At 31.5% G+C, this 22,367-nt stretch overlaps 1 protein-coding gene across 5 annotated transcripts; it reads left to right on the top strand.

The window, feature by feature from the left end:
* LOC106061603 (heterogeneous nuclear ribonucleoprotein 27C-like) lies at positions 1-20,478 on the top strand. Of its 5 annotated transcripts, none has more exons than XM_056018583.1 (12): positions 1-157; positions 11,408-11,448; positions 11,870-12,036; positions 13,233-13,286; positions 13,855-13,965; positions 14,121-14,169; positions 15,514-15,596; positions 16,389-16,610; positions 16,688-16,772; positions 16,924-16,986; positions 19,593-19,655; positions 19,764-20,478. In XM_056018583.1, exons 1-12 carry the CDS (start codon positions 141-143, stop codon positions 19,892-19,894), a joined length of 1,086 nt encoding a protein of 361 aa, XP_055874558.1. In that variant the 5' UTR covers positions 1-140; the 3' UTR covers positions 19,895-20,478. The 5 variants fall into 5 exon arrangements, with proteins under 5 accessions (XP_055874558.1, XP_055874557.1, XP_055874567.1 ...); XM_056018582.1 differs by having other exon boundaries at positions 16,688-16,787; XM_056018592.1 differs by lacking the exon at positions 16,924-16,986.
* The last annotated feature ends 1,889 nt before the right edge of the window (positions 20,479-22,367 follow it).

The raw sequence follows: 22,367 nt of genomic DNA, 5'->3' as shown, positions 1-22,367 counted from the left end.
CTGACTTAAGCACCTGGCATTTCTTACGCCATTTTGAAAAGCGTGTTTAGGAACACCGTAGATCTACACCCTTTGTTGTTCTTAGTTTTTTTTGTAGAGTCTAAGTAATAAATTTATCTTTGACAAAAAGTAAATTAATCATGTCTATGGAAAAAGGGTATGTAACAATGCATTCATAGTTAATTAAGTTAAATTGTATCGTTTTAAAGCAGTGCCTGCCCTGGTTCTGGTAATGTAAATTTTGAGATCTAACTTGTTACTTGAGAGTTGAAGTCATTGGATTGAAGTAAGAAAAGTTGAAGAATTAAGTTAAGTATCTTTGTTAGTATTCTTAGTATGCGGATCATCCCTATGGTATGGCCCTACCGCCCTCTGATCATCATCATGATGTACTATAGATTAGTATAGATGAGTCAATTTCGTTGACTAGTCTAGATAAATAAGTTAAAATAAAACATTAATTTAATTTACAAATTAAAATTGAGACACCAGACAGTAGGGAGGTGAACAAAAAAATGTTTTTTTGAAAAAAAAAAATTTGCTTAGTAAATCATTAAAATACTTTATTAGAACTGTCCATTGATGTAAAAATTATGACTGTATGTTTAACGGTTAGAAAGTTGTGATTTTTTTTGACGCGTTTTTGCTTAACATTGACCCCAATGGAAAAAGTGAGACGACATTTTGTAAAATTCAACAAAAAAACACACAGTTTCGTTAATTTTGACCTCACCATTTATTATTATACATCAAATGAAAGCTTTTGCTGTGCCCTACACAAGCATGTTATTAATTTATATAATGCTAAAGTAATTAAGATAAAAAAAATTAGAATAATGAGGTCACTAAACATTTTTTTTAACGATAATGCTTATAATTTCGTTATTTTTAATAAACAAACACAAAACCATGTATCAGAAGAAAGCTAAAGTTGTACATTACCTATCTATATATTCATTTGTATATTAATTAACATAAAAAAAAAGTTAAACTCATCAATGATGGGTAACAAAGTCACTGATGACAACTTACAATCAATTGCTTCATCTGGATATAATAAAGTTTCTGATGTATGATACTGAATATGACATAGAAGATACAGGCGATTCAGTATGGTAATATGAGGTATTAGCCATGACATGAGTTGTAGGCAGTAGTTGAAGATGATACAGTTGATTCAGTATGTCAAGATGAAGTATTAGCCATGACACGTGATGAAGGTAGTAGTCGAATGCAATGAAGATCTAGAGTGTTAGTACAACATTCATATAATACTGTTGATGGTGACATACATTAATACAGGTGATTCTTAGTAAGTTCAGGTGTTAACCATAGCATGAGTTGTAGCCAGTAAACGATAAGTACATGACATGAGTTGTAGGCAGTAGTTGAAGATGATACAGTTGATTTAGTATGTCAAGATAAGGTATTAGCCATGACACGTGATGTAGGTAGTAGTCAAAAGCAATGAAGATCTAGAGTGTTAGTACAACATTCATATAATACTGTTGATGGTGACATACATTAATACAGGTGATTCTTAGTAAGTTCAGGTGTTAACCATAGCATGAGTTGTAGCCAGTAAACGATAAGTACATGACATGAGTTGTAGGCAGTAGTTGAAGATGATACAGTTGATTCAGTATGTCAAGATAAGGTATTAGCCATGACACGTGATGTAGGTAGTAGTCAAAAGCAATGAAGATCTAGAGTGTTAGTACAACATTTATATAATACTGTTGATGGTGACATACATTAATACAGGTGATTCTTAGTAAGTTCAGGTGTTAACCATAGCATGAGTTGTAGCCAGTAAACGATAAGTTCATGACATGAGTTGTAGGCAGTAGTTGAAGATGATACAGTTGATTCAGTATGTCAAGATAAGGTGATTCTTAGTAAGTTCAGGTGTTAACCATAGCATGATTTATAGCCAATGAAGCTCTAGTGTTAGTACAATGCGATGAAGCACAAGAGTAATATGGGTGAAGCAAAGCAAAGCACAATGGAGTTAATTGAAAATTGTGGCAGTGGATGAAGTGAAATGAAAGGGTTATGATGTGAAGAAAATAGTGTTACTAGTTTAAATTACTTTTAAATGTTAGATATATGTGAGGTTATGAAAGCAATTAGTAATGTTAAAAAAAAAAATAAATGTGTAATTGTAATACTAAGAAAAATAAATGAAGAAGAAACATTACACCCAAGAAAACAAAACCATTTCTTTACTGCACGAGTCTTGAAGAGAGGACTGATAAAATATATTATTATGGTATAAAAAAATAGCAGTCAGTGGTCACAAAAATTAATTTTTAAGCAATAAATAGTAAATAAAAAAATTTCTTTAAATTTTTAAATATTTATTTTTTTATAAATATTTTTTTATTGTTTAATGTTAAACCTGCTTGAAGAAAACAATACAGATTTGTAAGTGTAGAACAAGAGACGTAAACCAAAAGAAATTTATGCAAAAGAATTCTGAATACAGTTGGTGTGCATAAAATAATATGAAGTAGTAAACATGTCAAAGTAAGAACTAATTTAATTATATGTATATAAAATGGAAAGTAGAATAAGTTGAAATATGCCACAAAGCATAATGATTTCAGCATGAAATAGGAAGAAAAGTAGTTAGGGAAGCAAAGCTTAGTATTTAAAAAATTAGAAAAGTAAATGACTATGTACAGTTCAATATGTTACATGAAAAAAAATTTGGAATTAAAAAAAAAAATTAAACTGAAACTGGCAAAGAAAAGTGTTATATCAGAGCAGCACTGAGAACTAGAGAATCACAATGTACTCTAATTCGTTTTGCGAAAGCGAGTTATGGAAATTATTGATTTAAATAAATATAACATGTACTTTAAAAATAAATATCTAAATTTACCATTGGAATTAATTTTAAATTCATATATGAAAGAGAACAATTTAGTAAAATCTAATTTTCACTTATAAAAAAATTAATGAAAGATTTAAAAAAGGTAAAAGAAGATCAATATAATAAAAGTAATTCTAAAATTAAATCCTTGAAGAATGTTCTTTAGAATTGGATAGTTTAATTTGTGACTTATTAAACACATTTTTTATTATTAAGTATTAATTTTTTAGTTAGTAATTAATTTGTTGTAAGGTAGATTTGAGGTTACGAATGATTGTATATTTATTAATTGTTTGTATTTGTTTGTGACCCAATTCAAAAGAACACCCATTTGCAAGACAGAAATCAAACTGCACAATTATTGCCAATGGATAGAAAAAAAACCATGATGTCAATAGTGTCTAATGTCCAGTCTAATTTACATTAAAGTCAGGTCTTTAAATAGTACGTCACAAGCTAATTCGTATTTATTCATGTCATAATCAACACCGTCACTTTCATCCTCATCAATCGACCAGTAGGACACCTCATATACATCTTTATTATATACAACTTTCTTTCCTTTCCATTCTTTCTTCACTCTCATTATTCTACCATAATAGGGTACATGCGCACCTTCGTCAAACCAGTAATGGCAAATCAACCTCCCAAAAATATTCCCTGATAAAATGTCCACAACATCAGTCAAGGTCTCTTTAGTCACATCCTTCATTTCTGTCCTTATTCGGTCAAAGTCTTCCTTTTTAATCAAGTTCTCAATCTGTTTCCATTCTCTCTTCTCACTTTCTCTGGCCTTTTGCTCTGCCCTCTTAACAATCTCTTCATTCACACTAGACGACCTCACTTTATTAGCCCGCCTTCTAATGCGTGCAGCTCCCATGGCCCATTCGACCCTTTCTTTCCGAGCTGATTCCGTCAGGGAATCTAGATAGGCCACAGTTTTGTTCTTTTTGGAACGGACTTTAGAAGAGATGTAGCAGACTGTTGCACTGGGTGCACGTTTTTTTTCTGCACTGAACATGCCAACCACCTCTTCTGAGTCCATATTATGTGACCTAGCAGATTCTGCTTCAAGCTTCATCAGCTCAGATTCATCCATACTTAGAAAACTTTCATACTGCCTCTGGATAACAGACGCAATAGAAGACAGGCAATCTTTCAACATACGCTCAACTTGCATATCTTGAGGGCAGAGCAAAAGAACTTGCAGTACAAGGTCATTGGCATCAAGGTCTTCATCAAAGAAGTCTAAGCTCCTTGTAAAAATGCTGAAAGGATTTTTCAGACATTCATTTACTCGGGCTAGAACTCCTTTAATGACTGTGACGCCCTCATAATAAGAAATATTTCTCACATCATCTTGGGATGCGTAAAATTTTCTCATCCAAGGGCCAGTCAACAGTTTTCCTATTAGGCCCATGACATATAATTGTTTTTTTGCAGTTTGAAGTTGGAGGTCATACAGCAATGCTGCTGTCAGACCTCCACAAGGAAGGGCAGAGGCAGATCCCAAGAAATCTAAAAATTGTTGAGAATGAAGGACCAATATTCCACAAGTATGGAATAATACGTGGAAACGATTACCCCTATACCGTGGAATAAGGCCCTTCTTTAATTTTTCTTTAACTAAAAATGATACAAAACCTTTGGGATTGCCTGTACCCATTTTGTAACGCATTTTGGTCAGCTGCAAAACAATGTTACCTGCCAAGCAGTCACGACCAAAAAGCTTACCTTGTTCTGTCTGCAGGGTCTTAAGTGCCTCCGTGCAGCCTTTAGCAATGCTATCAAGCGGGTGCACGTGGCAATTAAGCTCAGTCAAGGATTTGTCCCACAACTCAGACAATCGCATCACAGTGGCATGATTTACACGAGCCCGGTCAGACATTGTGTTGGAAATATTTTGGATAATTTTATCCCGGCACTCATGTAAATCTGTCTTGTGAAAATTGGAGTACACTTCTGCCAAGTTTTGAATTGCTTGACAGATGTGATTCCCATAATCCTCAGCCGTCCCACCACTCAGGTCATCTAAAGCAATTACTAAAGTATTAGACTTGGTGGTGAGATGCACTGCATTGACATGTACACCCTCTTGGGTTGTGGCATCGAACCCAAGAGTTAGGCCTGGTGTAGCCATGACAACTTCAGCGGCTTGCAGGTCTGATATAACACCAAGTTCCCTTACACAATTTTCAATAGAACTTTTGTCAGGGACAGAATCAATAAGGATCCCCATTCTGTGTGACAAACTATCAATTACAGAGGGGATTCTTTTGGTGGGGACATTGTTGCAAATACAATCATAAATAATTAATCTGGCTATTACATTATAAGTTTTTTTGTCTTTTTTAAGGGAAGTAGCATCAGTATTTTCTAATTGGGAAACTTTATCTTCAAGGACCAGTTTGTCACACTGAAGGGCCTTAATGATTGTGTCCCTCTCAAGCAATTCTTTATTATGATTTGATTTCATTTTAATTATTGATTGATCATATTTATTTTTTGTGGCTTTTAATTTATTTTTCAATTTAGCTATTTCTTCTTTGCCAGATTCAGTTTTAAGTTTTTTTAATTCCTCTTTAAGATTTCTAATGGTTTGTTTTTTTCTCTCCACTGACTGTTTAAAGTTTTTAATTAAATTAGGCTGATAATTAATTTTTAGCTTAAGTTCCTTCATTTTTTTTATGTGTCTTTTTCTTTCCTCACTCCTAGACTCGGCGAGAAAAGATAAACGCCTTTTTAAGGCTTTTTTTCTGGGTGTAAGTTCCCCTTTTGTGTTTAAAGCAGGGGGAATAGATTCAGTGACTGGTGTATGTATGTTTTGCACAGCTGGTATTTCAATATTGGAATTAGGATTAGGGACAGTATGAGAAGGGAGTTGATAAAAAATTTGAGAGCATATTATTTTTATTTGTCCTAGATTTCTGTTTAAATTTTTTTTATATTTTATAAGTGTACTGTGAATTAATCTTTTTAAATTTACTAAGGTTTCAGAGGAAGGAATTCCAAAGGAAGAACTTATAATTTCTGTAGAATTTGGATAAGATGAGTCATTGGCTATAAAAACATGAAGTGCATGGCCATTTAAGCACATCTTATTAGTAGTGCCAGATCCAGGTTCTGGTAAATCACCATAGTTTTCAGATAGAAACTGAAACAGTTCTGAGTCTTTAAGTGACCAAACTGCTGCAGTCCTTTTTTTAGACATGATTTCTGAAAATAAAACTGCATATTAATATTTTGTGTAATAGAAATTTTGCCCTATACTTAGCAATTAGAAAACTGTAACTGTAAGGCATTTTTAAATTTTACTTCTTTCTAATCTGAAATATTCCTACTCTTAGGATTCTAATATAATTATGCCAACCATTTATATAAAATAATAGATGTATTGCATCATTACTAATGCTTACATTTATGTGCAAATTATTTTTATTTAGTGTAATGTAAAGAATACAGTTAGTAAGTTGGGGAGAATGCAGGTGGTAACAGTTTTTACATTTAGTATTTACATAGCAAAAAGCAAGCCAGATGTTAATGATAACTTCAGGAAAGATGAATGACTAATTAAAAATAAAAGGTGAATCTAACAATGATAACAATGTAAATATTAATCTAATCTATACTATAAATATAATATTAGTAATGTTACTAGTTAGTAAATGAAGCTTTAATTAATAATTTAATTTAATAACTTTAAAGTTAATTAATAAATTATTAATAAAATTTAAAAAAAACTTGAATGAAGTAGCCAAAATTAAAATTCAAAATCATTACTAATAAATAAATAATCATTATTTATTTATTTAAATATTAGTAATGATAATTTAAATCTTGTAAATGAAATTATTATAATTATTAAATGATTACGATCTCACTGGCTGACTCAGTGACTGACTGCTGAGTCATCACTGAGTGACTGAGTCTGACTCACTGACTGCTGCTGAGTCAGCTGAGTGAGAGTCAGAGTGACAGTCAGCCGGGCAGCTATTTTTTAAAATTTTTTTACACTTGTCACTTCATAGACATAACCAAATCAAGTTTTAGTCTAGTCTATAGCTCAGTATTTTCATATTTACCTATTCTGTATTAGTATTAAGACAATTAAACAGTTTAAAAACTGAAAAATTATCAAAAGCTAACGTAAGACTTGTGGCTTGAAATGAAGTTGAAAAAGCAAATATGGCGGAAAGTAAATATTTAGAGTTATCTCGCTTGACAACCGTTTAAAAATTGTAATCAAAATATTTATAAAACAATTTTATTTCAAATGCGCTTTAAGATTAATGCGACGATGATTAATACACAAAAACTATTTGAATATATCCAGAATATTAGGCCTTACATGACCTCAAGTGATTATAAGTTGATGACGAAATTTTCTTATGAAAATTCACAAAAACTGTAAGTCCCATAGCCCACAATGGTAACCGTATTTTCAAGTTTTTGAACGATGCGACGGAGATATCGCGATAAAACTTGGTAGAATTATAGCCAGGCATGATATCTACCGTGAAAAAAAAATGAATCATTGATCATTTTCCTGGACCGAGTATTGCTAAAAACAAAAAATGAGTATTTTTTTATAATAAATGTAAAATTGACGACAAACTTTTAAAAACAAAAGTAATTCAGCTTTATATAGGCCATTGTCTAAAGTAAACGATAACACAAGTTTAAAACTTCTCGCATTTCATTCAGAAGTGCTATAAATTTGCAAGTGTGGCCGATGTGAAAAAAAGTCGAAAAGGCAATCTCAAGTTTATCGGTCATTTTTTACTTTCACACTTCCGGGTTTTTTCGCCTAGCTACAGACAGCCAGACCCAGAGCAGATTTCCATCTAGACTCTTAGTAGGTATGTGACAATTTTTTTTTTTTTTATAAAAAAAAAATTGTTGATACCAAACTATTAAAAGCACTCTATCTGAGCTTTCCAATGATATATAAATTATTGTTATAGGACTATCCATGAAAAAAAATAATTTTTTTTTTGACGCGTTTTCGCTTAACATTGAAGTCAATGGACAACATGAGGTTGAATTTTCTGAAAATTTTAATTTATTTTAAATGCGTACCATTTCGATAATTTTTATCATACAGTTAAAAATAATATATCGAATGAAAGCTAAGGATGTGCTTAATAAGAGAATGCTATTGTTTTATACAATTTCTTTACATAATTTCTTTTTTTCTTACTTTACTTAACATGACATTATTACCTTTAATTTTTGTAATAAAAGTTTATTTTATTTTGTTGAAATCAAATTTTTGATAGTAAATCAGCAAAGAATTAGTTGTAATTAGTTCAATCCAAAAATTAACCAATTAGTTAGTAAATAACTACTACTTAATTAATTAAGTCTTATATGTTAGAAAGGGAGTGAAACCCTTTTCAGAAAAGGCAGAAATTAGCAGTTTTTATCTTAAATACATTTGAGACCAAAAGAGAATCTGCTGCCGAGGACAAGTACAAAAAAAGTCTTAAAAATCTTAACGACCACCGGCAGACAACGGTTATGCTAACTCTGGGTGTGGCAAAATATGTAGGTCACAGCTGAGGCTGCATAGCCACGGGAAATACTGCATTCTTCAATAATCTTCAGACTCGAAGACAAGCTTTATTATATATGCATAAATGATATATATATGTATATAGTGTGTGTGTGTGTGCATGTTATATATATATATATTGTTATAAACCTGGTGGTGGCACAGTTGGGGGTAGTGGTGTGTGTGTAGTCAGCCGACGCAAATCGCCCCAGGCCAGCGCTAGACGAGCGGTCAACCGTGACGATTTACCACGGTCAGCCGAGACGAGTGTCAACACGGCGGTTCGGGAAGGATCGACGGCGGTCCGGGAAGGATCGACGTCGTGAACAGAGCTCAGGAGCGTCACGAGAGTTGTAGTCATCTGACCACCTAGAAACGTCGAGCGGCGTTCTGTCCGGTTGGAGAAGGCCAGTAGGGACCCTATATAAAGAGCGGAGGTGTCGCAGTCAAGACAGTCGAGAAAAGGGGCTCAATACAGCAAGGTTCACGGCAGGGGTTCAGAGCCCGGTTCACTACATTCCGGTCGACTACAGCACAGTTCAGCGGTGTGGTTCTGTACGGAGCATTACGACGGTTCAGTTCGGAGTACTATCAAGTACAGTTGAGACGAACGGCGTCTTGATCTTGGTCTGTGATCGAGTCCGACACAACGAGCCTAGTGTGTGAAGTCAGTCCTGAACTGTTGAACCCAGTGAAAGCCCGGAACGAGACGGAGAGGCCAGTGCAAGAGTTGATACGGCGGAACGGTGTTATCGAAGAGGTATTTGTACGGTCCCGTGTTAAGTGCTGCCAATTGTACAGTATTGGCTGTTATTTATTCAACTATTAAAGTGTTACGTTAATTTGGAGCCCTGAGTTGTCAAGTTCTTTAAGTTGGTGGTGTATGGTGCAGTTTGCAGAGAGCCTGGATAGTGAGATTCGTAACAATATATATATGTATGTATATATATATATATATATATATATATATATATATATATATATATATATATATATATATATATGTGTATGTATATATATATATATGTATATATATATGTATGTATATATATAATATATATATATATGTATGTATATATATATATATATATATATATATATATGTATGTATATATATATATGTATGTATGTGTATATATATATATATATATATATATATATATATATATATATATATATATGTATATATATATATATATATATATATGTATATATATATATATATATATGTATATATATATATATATATGTATATATATATATATATGTATGTATATATATATATATATGTATGTATATATGTATATATGTATATATATATATATATATATATATGTATGTATATATATATATATATGTATGTATATATGTATATATGTATATATATATATATATATATATATATATATATATATATATATATATATATATATATATATATACATAAAAACTCAACTGAAATTTTTTTTTTAATGGGAATATGAGATTAAATTTACTATCACTCTATTTCTTTCTTTGTAAAATGGTTTTACTTTTTGCATACATCATATTACTTAGCTTTTCTTTATGAATATGTTATGAATTTTTTTTTTAGTGAAACAAACCCACACAAGAACACATACGTAACTTAAATATACATTTTGTACTATATTATTTTGACAAACAACAAAATTTTTTATATAATTGTTTTTAAAAAAAAATATTATTTCCCCTTCTTTACTGTGTCAAGTTATTTCCCTTTGATGATTTTTAAGTGGGAAAGGAGAGTCTGTGTTGTGAAATGTATCTGTTTCTATTTGGAAGCATTATATCTGGGTTTTAAGTGGCTAATGCATCTAGGGACTTAAAAATCATCTTAACTCCAGACCCTACCTCCTTCTTCCCCTCGGGAAGAAAAAAGGTCAGTTTTACAGTAGTTTATTTTGACCCCAGATAAAATTACTTTCTTTCAATGAAAAGGTACATGTTGGAAGTGTGGCAAAGTGGTGCATTTGCAATATTTATGAGGAAGTTGGGTAGTAAACATTCAAATAAAGAAGATCTAGATAAGTCATTAGAATAATTGGATCTAGCAGAATCTAGCTAGACTAAATGTGATTGTTTTTATGTCTAAATTGACTAGAACAATATATCTCGTAATTCTAGAACTATTATGAGTATTCTATGATTGAAGTTAGATCTAAATAGATATTTAATGTCTTCTGCTAGGTTACAACTTTTTTGTTTCAGCTTCCCCAGGATTATTGTATCTAGAATCTAAATCTAGGTCTATAGTGACAATTTTTAACACCACCTATTTTCTGATATTAACAACACCTTACAGTATTTGTTAAAATAAGCCTTTATTTTGATAGCTATGTCTGAACTAGTCCTGTCCATATATATTTTATCACATAATTAAAATCAATTTACATAGTACCAAGACTAGTATAGTAAGGCAGTTCAATAAAAGACAATGACTCTAAAACCTGTGTCTACATTGTTGAAAAGAAATTGAAAAATTTAAGTATTTTCCTACTACACCAAATAGATTTTACTTCTTCTTAACTTAGTTAATGTCGCTATTGCATTAAGTGCTTTTTTTTTTTTTTTTAACAATGTTCGTTTAGTTTTATTATCATTTTGAAATTTGTATTGAACTGCCTTGATTTTGTAGATGTTCATCAACTTTGAGGTTATGATCAAAAGAAAAATTAAAGCAAATGTGTTGGATATGTAGACAAAAAAAAATGAGTATGTGCAGTATGAGTTTGAGTTTTGGCACATCAGCACAATTTAGGCCACGTATGTGCAGTATCACTTTAGAGATTAACAAAAATATTAAGGTGCACTGTTGGATAGTTATGACTAAATGTTATTTGATAAGTACACACTATACAATATATATATATATATGTGCTTAGATATTTCTTATGAATTTAATGTCATTATCTCATTGGTTGTTTGGAATCACTTTGTGCATTTTTAAATTTCAGAAAAATTTTTGTTGGTGGTCTTAGCTGGGATACAGATAAAGGTAGGTCTATAATCATTTTTTTTTTCAAGACTACATGTCTCTTGTAGGTAAAACACAATGTTTATCAATTACTACCTTTTTGCATGTGCAAATGACTAGATTTGTATAATTTAAAATATTTAGACTTGTAGCACAATGTATACAGCAGACTGAGCTCCAACCAACAAAATGTGAATCAAAACTTACACATTTATCAACTGGCTGAAGTAGGAAATAGAAAGCATTTGCCAGCCACAATCTTTATTAGGGCTGCAACTTTTTCATATGTAAAATGTAGAAATTCCAAAATTTTATAACATTTCTTACACATTGCCATACTAATTTTGTGACCTAAAACAAGTTTGAAAGTAAAGTAGAGCAAATCATTTTTCTAAACCTTTTATGTTACACTAAATTTGAGTACATTTTTTTCTTCTTTTAGATGCATTACAGTCATATTTCTCTCAATATGGTGAAGTCACAGATTGTGTTGTTATGAATAATCCTCAAACTGGTAAATCTAGAGGATTTGGATTTGTCACATTTAAAGATCCTTCAGCAGTTGATGTTATTTTGGCAACACCCAAACACACTCTTGATGGTAGAAATGTAAGTACACCTCTACAATCATGTCTACTTTTTAGAATATCATTAGGGTGATGCATTATTGATACCCGTATAGGTCTTGGGTGATGCATTATTGATACCCGTATGGGTCTTGGGTGATGCAGACCTGCCTACCGTTACGCAAAATGCGTATTCGTTACGCAAAATCTCCCAAAAATGACAGCCAGTACGCAAATACGCATTTAACCCGTCGCGTTACGCATTTCGTATGCTTTTTTTTCCTCCTCTCTAGACTAGCTTACAAGCGGTCACGGAGGTCACGCTAAGCCCACCTGTGGGGAGAGGGGCGAAACAGAAAAGGTGGGGTGAACACAATGTGCCCAGATCTATACGTTGATTGGTACTTAATAGCAATTAGATGTCTAGAAACGAAGTACGCGAGAGTGAGGGGTTGGCGGGCTGGTACCAGGTTGGTACCGTCAGTTAGCTGATTCACCAGCGTGACTTTTTTTGTGTGTAAGTTCATGAGTAGAAATTAATTATGTTGGTGCATTCCTGATTCTCGTTTTCATTTGTATAGAAAAAAAATCGAAGAGCTATCGATTCAAAACACATTGAGTGACATTGTAGATATCTAGTCTAGATCTAGAATCTAGATAACTTGTTATACAGGAATAGATCTAGCTCGAGTCTAGCTAGTCATTACGTTATGATTCTCTACATTACCCTACAATCTATTTGTAGTATTATTTAGAATTTAGATTGACTAGATCTAGATCGATAACATCTACTACCATCTAGTCTAGATCTAGACTAGATTCTTAGTCTTAGTATAGAATAGATCAAGTATGAAGGTAGGCCTACGAAAGTTTGGAGTAGACCTACGTTTGTAGTGGATCCACTGTTTACATCGACTTCTTTTTCGTTCTGTCTCCAAAACTAATCCTTGTTTTTACTAGTCACAGCATTGTCACTAAGTCAAAACTTCCCCTATTTCCGAAACAAATAATTAATTCCTAATCGTGCCATAGCACATACTGAAAAATAGGGAAGTACCCAAAATAATAACAGAAGTCTCGTTGAGTTAATCGTCACATTTTTTGTAAAGTTGACAATGTGACTGGTCTATACTTAGTGTGGCTGCTATAAAGTTACTGAATTCAGTTGACCAGTTTATATAGCCATATAGTTTTTATTGTGGACTTTTAGAACTGAACACATTTTTTTTGTTTTTACAGGTAGATGCTAAGGCTTGCAGTGCACGGGGAGCAGGAGGGCCTAGTGCTAACAAGGTTGGTTTTATTATATTAAATATAATAGAAGCAACAACAAATTTTTTTTATTTTTTTTTGAAAGACAATTCCTCTTAGATGAAGCCAATGATTGCTGACTAATTAATGATAGGTTTTAACAAAAATGAAACTTCTTTTAAAAAATATTTTTTACCCCACCCCAATTTCCCCTTCTCATGAAAAAAAAATCTTGATTAAGCAAGCATAAGCAGATTCATCAGAGATAAAATTCTAATGATAGGCCTAGAAGATGTTTTAATTTAATAAACTCTTTAATGAATATGGCCTACATGTGGAATTACCTGAAGACTTAAATTTGTTCAAGAAAAAGATGTAGTCCTCTAGCCAAATTTAAATTATTTTTTTTAATACTTTTATTACTGCCAAACTTGAGTTTTCTCAGTGTTGCCTTATAGCTAGTAATTCTTTTCCCAAAGATATACATACATCAACTGTAAAATTTATAGGAAAGTCATTAGAGCCATTATCGATAATAGTATCAATGTTTTGCAGATTTGAAAGCTGAATAGAGGAATAGTACAAATAGTTTCTTATTTTTTTTTTTCAGGCTCGCACAGGAAGTAACTTTACTGGAAGAACGACAAAAATATTTGTTGGGGGGTTACCTAATGATGCTACTAGTGATGGCCTCAAAAGTTATTTTTCACGCTTTGGTGAGGTATGAATTACATTTTTTTTTTATTTACCTTTAGTAATTTTTTCTAAAACGTATAATTAAATATATTTGTCTGATGGGTTTTTATATTCTAAATATATGCATGTTTCTTGTATATCGCATGTTAGGATCATTAAAGTAAAAATGTTTTCTTCTAGGTCGTTGATGTGGTGATAATGTATGATGAAGAAAAGACCAGGCCAAGGGGTGAGATTTTAAACTTTGAAAAATACTTTTTTTTTGTGTGATGTTCTTTGGTGGGAATTCTCTGAATCTGGACACTCAATATTTATGACGAAGCACTTCAGTTGGTCTTCATAACAAAACAAAATATTTAATAGAACTTTTTGTTGAAGTTTTAGTTTTATTCTTTTCTAATGATTTTGGCTACAAGCTTAGTTACACTAATTAATTTTAAGAAAGGTAGTTTTAGCTTTCATTTCTTCTTGTTTAGATATAATTTTGATTGCCTCATTTCTTGTGGCGAATGTTTTACTCTAGATCTTAATAAATGTTTATCCAAAACTTGAGCATAATTAGTGTCTCGGTTTGAATGTGTATATTATTCTATACACCTAATTACAATAACAGATCAATTACTCTTTCTTTGACCTTTATTTTTGTGGTCTATACCTTTCTTTTAGACTCATGCATTTTATATGTATCTAAAGAAAATATAGAAAACTTGTACATCTAGTTTCAATTTTAAGAAAAGTCTTATCTTGTATCTTAGTTTTATTCAGTGTTCTTAGGAAACCAATTTAATATTGGTATATTATTTAAATAGTTTTTCCTAATTAATAGTCTTTCTTTTTATAAGAAAAAATCTTAGCTCTAAGTTCTATGTGTTAATCTTATCTTGGTATTCATTCACTTACTCTGTTAGTGAGGACTGTTCATACTTTCCTTTGTTTATAGACCTCGAGTTCATATAAAAGATTTTATATATAGTACAAAATCCTTTGTACATCTTAGTGTTTAAATCTTTTGATTTGTTACTTCTTTTTTAGTAATAGTGCTGGCATTGTTCAGATATTCACTACACTTAAGGATTTAATAATTTTAGCCTTACTAAATTGATACAGATGTTGTCTAATGGTAGTCAGAAATTCATGATTACAAATTGATTTGTACATGTTTTACGTTTTAATATTTGTATGTTGTTCCAGATACTTGGTAAGATTCTTCACAAATTTAATGATCTTCTAACTTTTTATGTTTTAAATGATCAACTTTTAAATCATCCTTTTAATAACAAAATATTGATTGAGTCCATTACTGTTCCATCTTCTTTAGGGTGGGGGTGGTTTGTTGGAATTTTATTGCCCTTGGTCACATTCTGGCTTCTATTGTGACACTGATTAATCAATAAATTTACTAAATGGATTTGGGATTTCTCATCCCAATGCTTCTTTTTTTTTCTTTCACAAAGTTTTTAATTTAAAAAAAAAATATTTTTTTTTGAGAAAAAAAAAAAACAGCCACTTTTCGTTTGAGCATGTTTAGCTGACCTTGCAAATGTTATTTCTCTTCTGGTTATGTTACTCGTAGGCTTTGGATTTTTGACCTTCGACACTGAAGAAGCAGTAGAAGCAGCAGTTAAAGAGCACTTTGTGGACTACAATGGAAAAAAGGTTAAATGAGTCTCTTTGGTATATCATTTCATGACTTAGTCGTTGCTAAGTGATGATTCCCTTGGTTTGGTTAAGAAGATGGCTTTACAATAATTTTTTTCTAGAGATCCACGACGATGCCTCTGATGGACCACAGTTTATTTTAATTAAGTTAGCATTAAATTACGCATTTTTTATAGACAAAAATTGTTAAATTAATTTTTTTTAAAGTATTAATCTTAATTAGCCCTTACATAATTAAATTCATAAAAATTGTTAAATTTTTTTAAAGTTAGTTATTAAGCTTCTTTTAGTCACAATTGTACACTTTTTAAATTAATTAGTAGCATAAACAGTTTTATGAGATGTTATTACTGTTGTGCATTTGTTTGAATACATGCCATTGTTAGACATTAAGATGGTATTTTTTTAAAGTGCCTTATGTGTCACTAGCAATAGATGTAGGATTGCGCTATTAAATTTTTTTTACAATTAAAATATTGTAATTTAAGCTAACAATTTTAATGTTTAATTTAAAGTGGTTTAAATTATGCCATCATTTTAATGTCACTTCTTAATCAATATACCAACCTTTTGTGTTTTACTTTTCTTTGTGTGATTCTTGGTGAAATCAAATGCAAATTGCTAAGAGAAACATTTCATTTCATTTTTTTTCCTTCTAAAAAGAAAAAGGGAGGCGGAGGGTTTAGTCAGATGTTCTATCAAATTATAAATTTTTGTGGGCATTTTCTTTTTAGTTATGTTAAACCATAGTTAAATATTTGTTAATGAATGTTGTGTTTATTTCCTTAGGTTGAGTGCAAACGAGCTGAACCCCGTCAAGGTGGTGGAGGTGGTGGTAGAGGCGGTAAAACCATGCATGGTGGTGCTAACTTCAATGGTGAGCAGAATTGGGGCGGTATGGGAGATGGATCCAATTGGAATCAATATGGTTATGGCCAGCAAGGCTATGGTTATGGAAATCAGGGTTATGACCAAAGCTGGGGACAGCAAGGCTATGGACAGTATGGACAGGTAACTTCTTTTTTCATATGCGTTAACAGATACGTTTGTTGTTTGGTGATAGATATAATTGGATTTTTTTTATTCAGGGCTGGGGACAACAAGGCTATGGCCAGCAAGGTTATGGTCAGCAGGGCTATGGGCAACAAGGATGGAATGGCCAGCAGCCTAATGGTGAGTTAGCTGAAGGTACGTGTGGATTTTCTTTTGTTAAATATAAATGTTATGATTCTGTACAGTAGCTTGTAGACTGGGATACCTGCGGTAATTGATTCAGCAGTAATAAAACAAGTTGATCACAGGACATTTGCATCTTTTTGCTCAGGTCAAGGCCAAGGCTATGGTGGCTACAGTGGTGCAGGATTTAATAATTTTGGTGGCAGTCAAGGTATGACAATGGAAACTTGACACATTCTTTTTCCATTATCATAAAATCTGTCTGCAACATTATATTCTCATATACATAGTGAACACCAACTAAACTAATGATTGTTTGTGACACTATTTGATCAACATCAGTTGCTTGTTGGAGAATCCAAATCAATTTTTGCTCTTTATATATAAATAACATCATATGGTGGCCAAAAAATAAAACTTGTGTGAAATTGACAAAACTTCATTAATATCATTCATAACACATGATGTTATTTCAGATGCTGTCACAATTTTTGTTGCACATAAGCTATTGGCTGCTACATTTTAAAAACCTTAAAATATTATTAGTAGATAAACCAGATAGGTTGACATCTTGTTAATGTACATCAGGAGTAGTAGAGAAAAAAAAGGTTGGATATGAATTAAAAAATATGGCACTTTAAAACATTTTTATTTTATGTGTATCTGATGGAAAAACACTGTTATTGCTTTAAAAAATCTGTAGCCATTTTTATGAGTCAACCTTTTTTTTTATATATGTGTGTATATATATATATATATATATACAACACTAGCACTTATCTATGTATATTATAACGTTTTTTTTTTCATTTGAAATGAAAATGTTATCTATTATATTTAAGTTTTATGAAACTATCATTGATTGAAAGAATTCTATTGATGACTTGAAAAAGTAATATATTAAGTAGTATCATAATATCAAAGATTTTCTACTTTTTATGGCCATGATCATATGTAGGATCTAGCTTGCTTTCGCTGCAAAAAAACAACAATGCTTATGAGTCTGTAGAGAAATTATAATTTTTTAAAGTGATGGTTTTAGTTCAGAAGAAATAAGCAAAAACATCTTTCTTTTTTTAGTAAAGCTTTTTTTTTTTTTTTGTTGATTTATTAGTGAAAAGCCTTTTTATTTTTATATTAGGTCCATTATTTTGATTGTGTGTTAAAATAAAAGTAAAAATCAAAATTTATTTCACTTTGCATTTTTCAATGACAAGAAACACCTTACATTGTCTGTGTACTCAAGAACAGAATGGACTTGTCAAATTTCTTTCTATTTAAGGCTTTTTAATTGTTTAGGAAAGTCTCGTTGATTGGCATTCACTATAATACTAGCACTTCTATTCTTGAAAGAAAGGTCAATTGGTGAAGTGCTTATTAGCTTAGCACACTATCACCTGCATGCAGGCTAAATCAATTATACCTGCCTACCTAAACAAAAGTTTTTAGATGTAACAGTAATGGTCAAAATGTGTATTTTGGCACCATAATGTGTAACACTTACATGATCGACTATTTTGTAAAGTGTCATATATATTTTTTTGTGTGCATGTTTATACATTGAAAACCAACAGAATATGAAGAAAATTTCCATTCCATCACTGTAGTCACAACTGTCTCCAGAATTCACTAGATCTAGTAGAGTTCTTTATCTAGAGTGTATATCTAGTATCACTAAATACAAAAAAATATGCATTTTGTTATCCATAACGGTACGTAGGTTTTAAGAGTAAAAACATAGCCCACCCATTTCTTTCCCAGCCTTTTCAGTTTTTTTTTTTATGAACTCGGACTTTGCCAGATTTTTTTTCCAATAGTAGTATACTGTTGTGAGAAGTAGTAGGAATAGATCTACTAGCTTAGCTGAGCTTACTTAATTGAACTCTAACATGCTTTTCCTTGGGTGAATATTTAATCAAGTATTATGCAATTAATAACGAAAATGTAATTAAAACAGTGCAGTTCAGGTTGCTTTAATTAAAATAGTTATTTTTTTAAGTTTTAATATTAAATTTAGAATCAACTAAAATCAAAGTATAAGCTAAATCCAGATTGTGGACAAATTTTGGCCTGTGGCTTTAGAATTAATGCCTTTTGTCCAGTGAATTAAAAGTTAAAACTATGTATCTAGCTATCAAAAAGTAAAGGTAGAAGTGTTGTGGCAAGTAGGTTCATGCGTATATCAAGGATCTTAAGTATTAGTACACAATGAAAAACAAACATTCTGTTTATATTTCAATAATTTGCTTTTTTTAATGCTTGCATATTGATATATCAACAAAAAAGTTTGCTGTTTTTCTAACATCTAGAGAAGACATACATTTTAGAACGTACAATTTGATTTTTATTTGTTAGCCTGAGTATCACAATATGGTTACTTCATTGTTACAAGTAGAAGTGTTTCTACAGGTCTTTGAATCTGTCCAAAGATCAAATAGGCTTTAAGCTTATTTTTGATTTGCTAATATGCAGAGGTTATTGAAAGGTAGTCATGAAAAAATCTGAAGTACAGTAAATGTGAATTTAAACAAAAGATATTTGTATTGATTTACGTTTCAGTAACTTAAAAAATGTATCTAATGTAACAGAACTTTGCCATTAAATACCTTCCTTTTTAGCCAAAATAAAGTCTAAATTTAGATTAGGGACTAAGCATTAGTAGTCTGTGTTATTAGATACCAATACCTTGAAGTTTAAATCTGGGAATCGTGTAGATTGTTCCCTACTGTACAGCATTTGATTGGGTTGCTTGCTTTCATTGTGTATGAAATTGAGACACACTAAGAAAGTTGAAGTAACATTTTTTATTTTATTCAGGCCAACAAGGCTATGGTGGTTATAGTGGACAAGGCTTTAGTAATTATGGTGCTGGCAACCAAGGTATGCTTGACAATAAGCTACTGTTATATATTTCTGCGTCATTTCTTACTAAGTACCCACAAGTAACAGTTTAGTTTCTACATTTTTTTATATTTTTTTTTTTTATAGCTGGATACACTCAACCAGGAAACCAAGAAGGCTATGGCAATGGATATCAGCAGGCACAACCTCAAGGCAGAGCTCCAGCTCCAAGTGCAGCCCAAAGTACAACTCAAGGATATCACCCATATAAGCGTTAATTTTTGTTTTATGTAATGTCATTCTTAAAGCCCTTGTAAATAATGGACACACAATGTTGTTTTTTTTTTAAAGCAAATTACAATGGTTATTTTAGTTAAAAGTCAGCTTCAAGTATTTCTTGTCTGTTTTTTTTTTTTTATTTATGTATATTGTTTGATTGTTTTATTCCTGGCCAAGACAAATGTACCACTAAGACTCAAAATGTTTATTTAGGCAGTATTAAAAAGGAAAAAAGTGTTACATTTGTTTTTTTTATTACTGTGGATGCATGAAAGTAATGATTATGTGAATGGAGTATGAAAAGAAATAGTTGCTTTTAGTTTCAGCATCAACTGTGAGTATGCTGTGTTTTATTAGAAGGACCAATTTTGTTTCTTTGGTTAGGTTTAAATAAAAGTTTTAATTTAGAGCAGTTCAGAACTGTCAGTTTTGTATAGTATTGGCAGCTCAGTGTAAGTTTGTACAAGAAAAATGTTCATTTCTCTTCATTTACATGTTGTCATGTCTTGTTTTTTTTTTTTTTTTCCCTCAATGTCCATCATGTGTAAATAGTTAAAAATAAATCTCATTTCAAGAACACTCACTGCATTTCTTTTCTGATGTTTTCAATAGGTACATTTTAAATAGAATATAAAATGAATTATTATTTATAGATATGAATTTTTTAAGAAGTGCTTCAAAAATATATAATATCCATTAGTTGAAAGTGAAGTACAACAAATTAAGTTAATATTGAAATCATTAAATAACTTAACCATCCTTTCATTGCAGCAAAGGCACTAGGTCTGTAGTAATAGAAGTAGTAGTGGTACGTGTATTGACACCATTTTTGAAGGTTTATGCATTAAAAAAAAAAAGACTTTCTACTAAATTTAGTGAATTATTGCATCGATCAAATAAGAGGTATTCAGATGTCACACTAAGTCCTATGAGAGATGGTTACCTTTTTTAAATTTTGGTTTATGGAAAGTCATTCAATTAAATTACATTTTAATTTAGGTATAACATTAAAGTGCAAAAAGTTATCTTTGAAATATTATTCAATCTACATGTGCATTTTAATGACATGTTGGTTAAGTGGGTTTACATCACTCAGGGCCAAGTCTTTTAAATTACCTTACTTCATAGTACAAGTAGCTATCGTTTTAAAAAACCTTGATTCTTGACTCTCAAATTGAACCCTAATGAAATTCCTTTTTGACAGCTAAAAAGTGGAAAGAGTTAAAAAAAAAAAAAAAAGAACATCAGCTATTATAGACTTGTTTTGTCATCACTAAAGAATTTCATGAACTCAAGACATTTATAAACATCTGCATTTTATGCCTGAAAATCAGACATTTTTAAATATTTAGGAAGCATGAGTCATTCCAACAACTAGCAACAGTGCTTTCTAAACACATAGTTAATATCAAACTTATATCAATGAAAACAATAATCAGACCTGCAGTCCTATATGCAAGTGAAACCTGGAGCTGACAAAAAAAACCCCAGAAAATATGCTCAATTACTTGGACAAGAAAAATGTATGGTGCCATATATGAGGAAACTGGATGGAGTATTCACACCAAGAACTATACCAGCTATATGAAGACTGCTCCATAGTGACAGAAATAAAAAGGAACAGATTTCGTTTATAAGTTCACCTCGAAAGAATGCCATAGAACAGAGGAGCAAAGATTGCTCACCGGCAAAAACCAAAAGGCAGGTGCCCCAATGGCAGACCACGTGGACGGTGTCTTGACGTAGTGGCAGATCTACAACAGCTAAAGTACGGGCATGGAGACGTAAAGCCCAGGATAGATGAGAATGTAGAGACGTGCTAAAGCAGGCCAGGGCCATCTATGCGCTGTAGCACCACTGGCGTGATGATGAAAAATACAAAGTTAGGGTAAAATTAAGCATACAGCTAAATTCAAGTTGTCTTTCCTGCCTTTGCTTCAAATCAGTTACTTGAGCAAGCAAGCAGAATGAACTTTGCTAAAGTAGTTTACACAGGAAAACTAAGTTATTGAAATATTGTTTCTAAGCTGTACCCCTATGCGAATTGTGAATAAGAAATAAATTTCAAATCAATTTTCCTTCATGCACATAATATTTACTACTGACATCTTTTGCCTGAATTTTTCTTTTCATTGTTGCATAGTTACTGGTAACTTAAGCCAAGGTGTCAATAAACTCCAAAATTTTCAAAAGCTGGACTCACACAACTAGTGAGGTAAAGCATTTCAATTCATTGATCAGTTTGAAACATGGTCTTACATTGTTCACACCGCAGGGCCCAGATTTTCAAATTCATGAGTAGTATTTGCCTTCAACATATTTTTGAAATTTAAAAGGGTTGAATAATACCTGGTAGTAATAATGTGTCTTGCAATTGTGCTTTACACATAACAATACATAATAAGCACACTTTACATGTGAACTTAAGGTCTTTGACTTTGTGAAGTTAACTTTAGAAAGGTGAATTTTATT

This window comes from Biomphalaria glabrata, chromosome 1 (assembly GCF_947242115.1).
Source record: "Biomphalaria glabrata chromosome 1, xgBioGlab47.1, whole genome shotgun sequence".
Classification (NCBI taxonomy): Eukaryota; Metazoa; Mollusca; class Gastropoda; family Planorbidae; genus Biomphalaria; species Biomphalaria glabrata.
The sequence above is the reverse complement of the archived record's forward strand: the minus strand, read 5'-3'. Positions and strand labels throughout refer to the sequence as shown.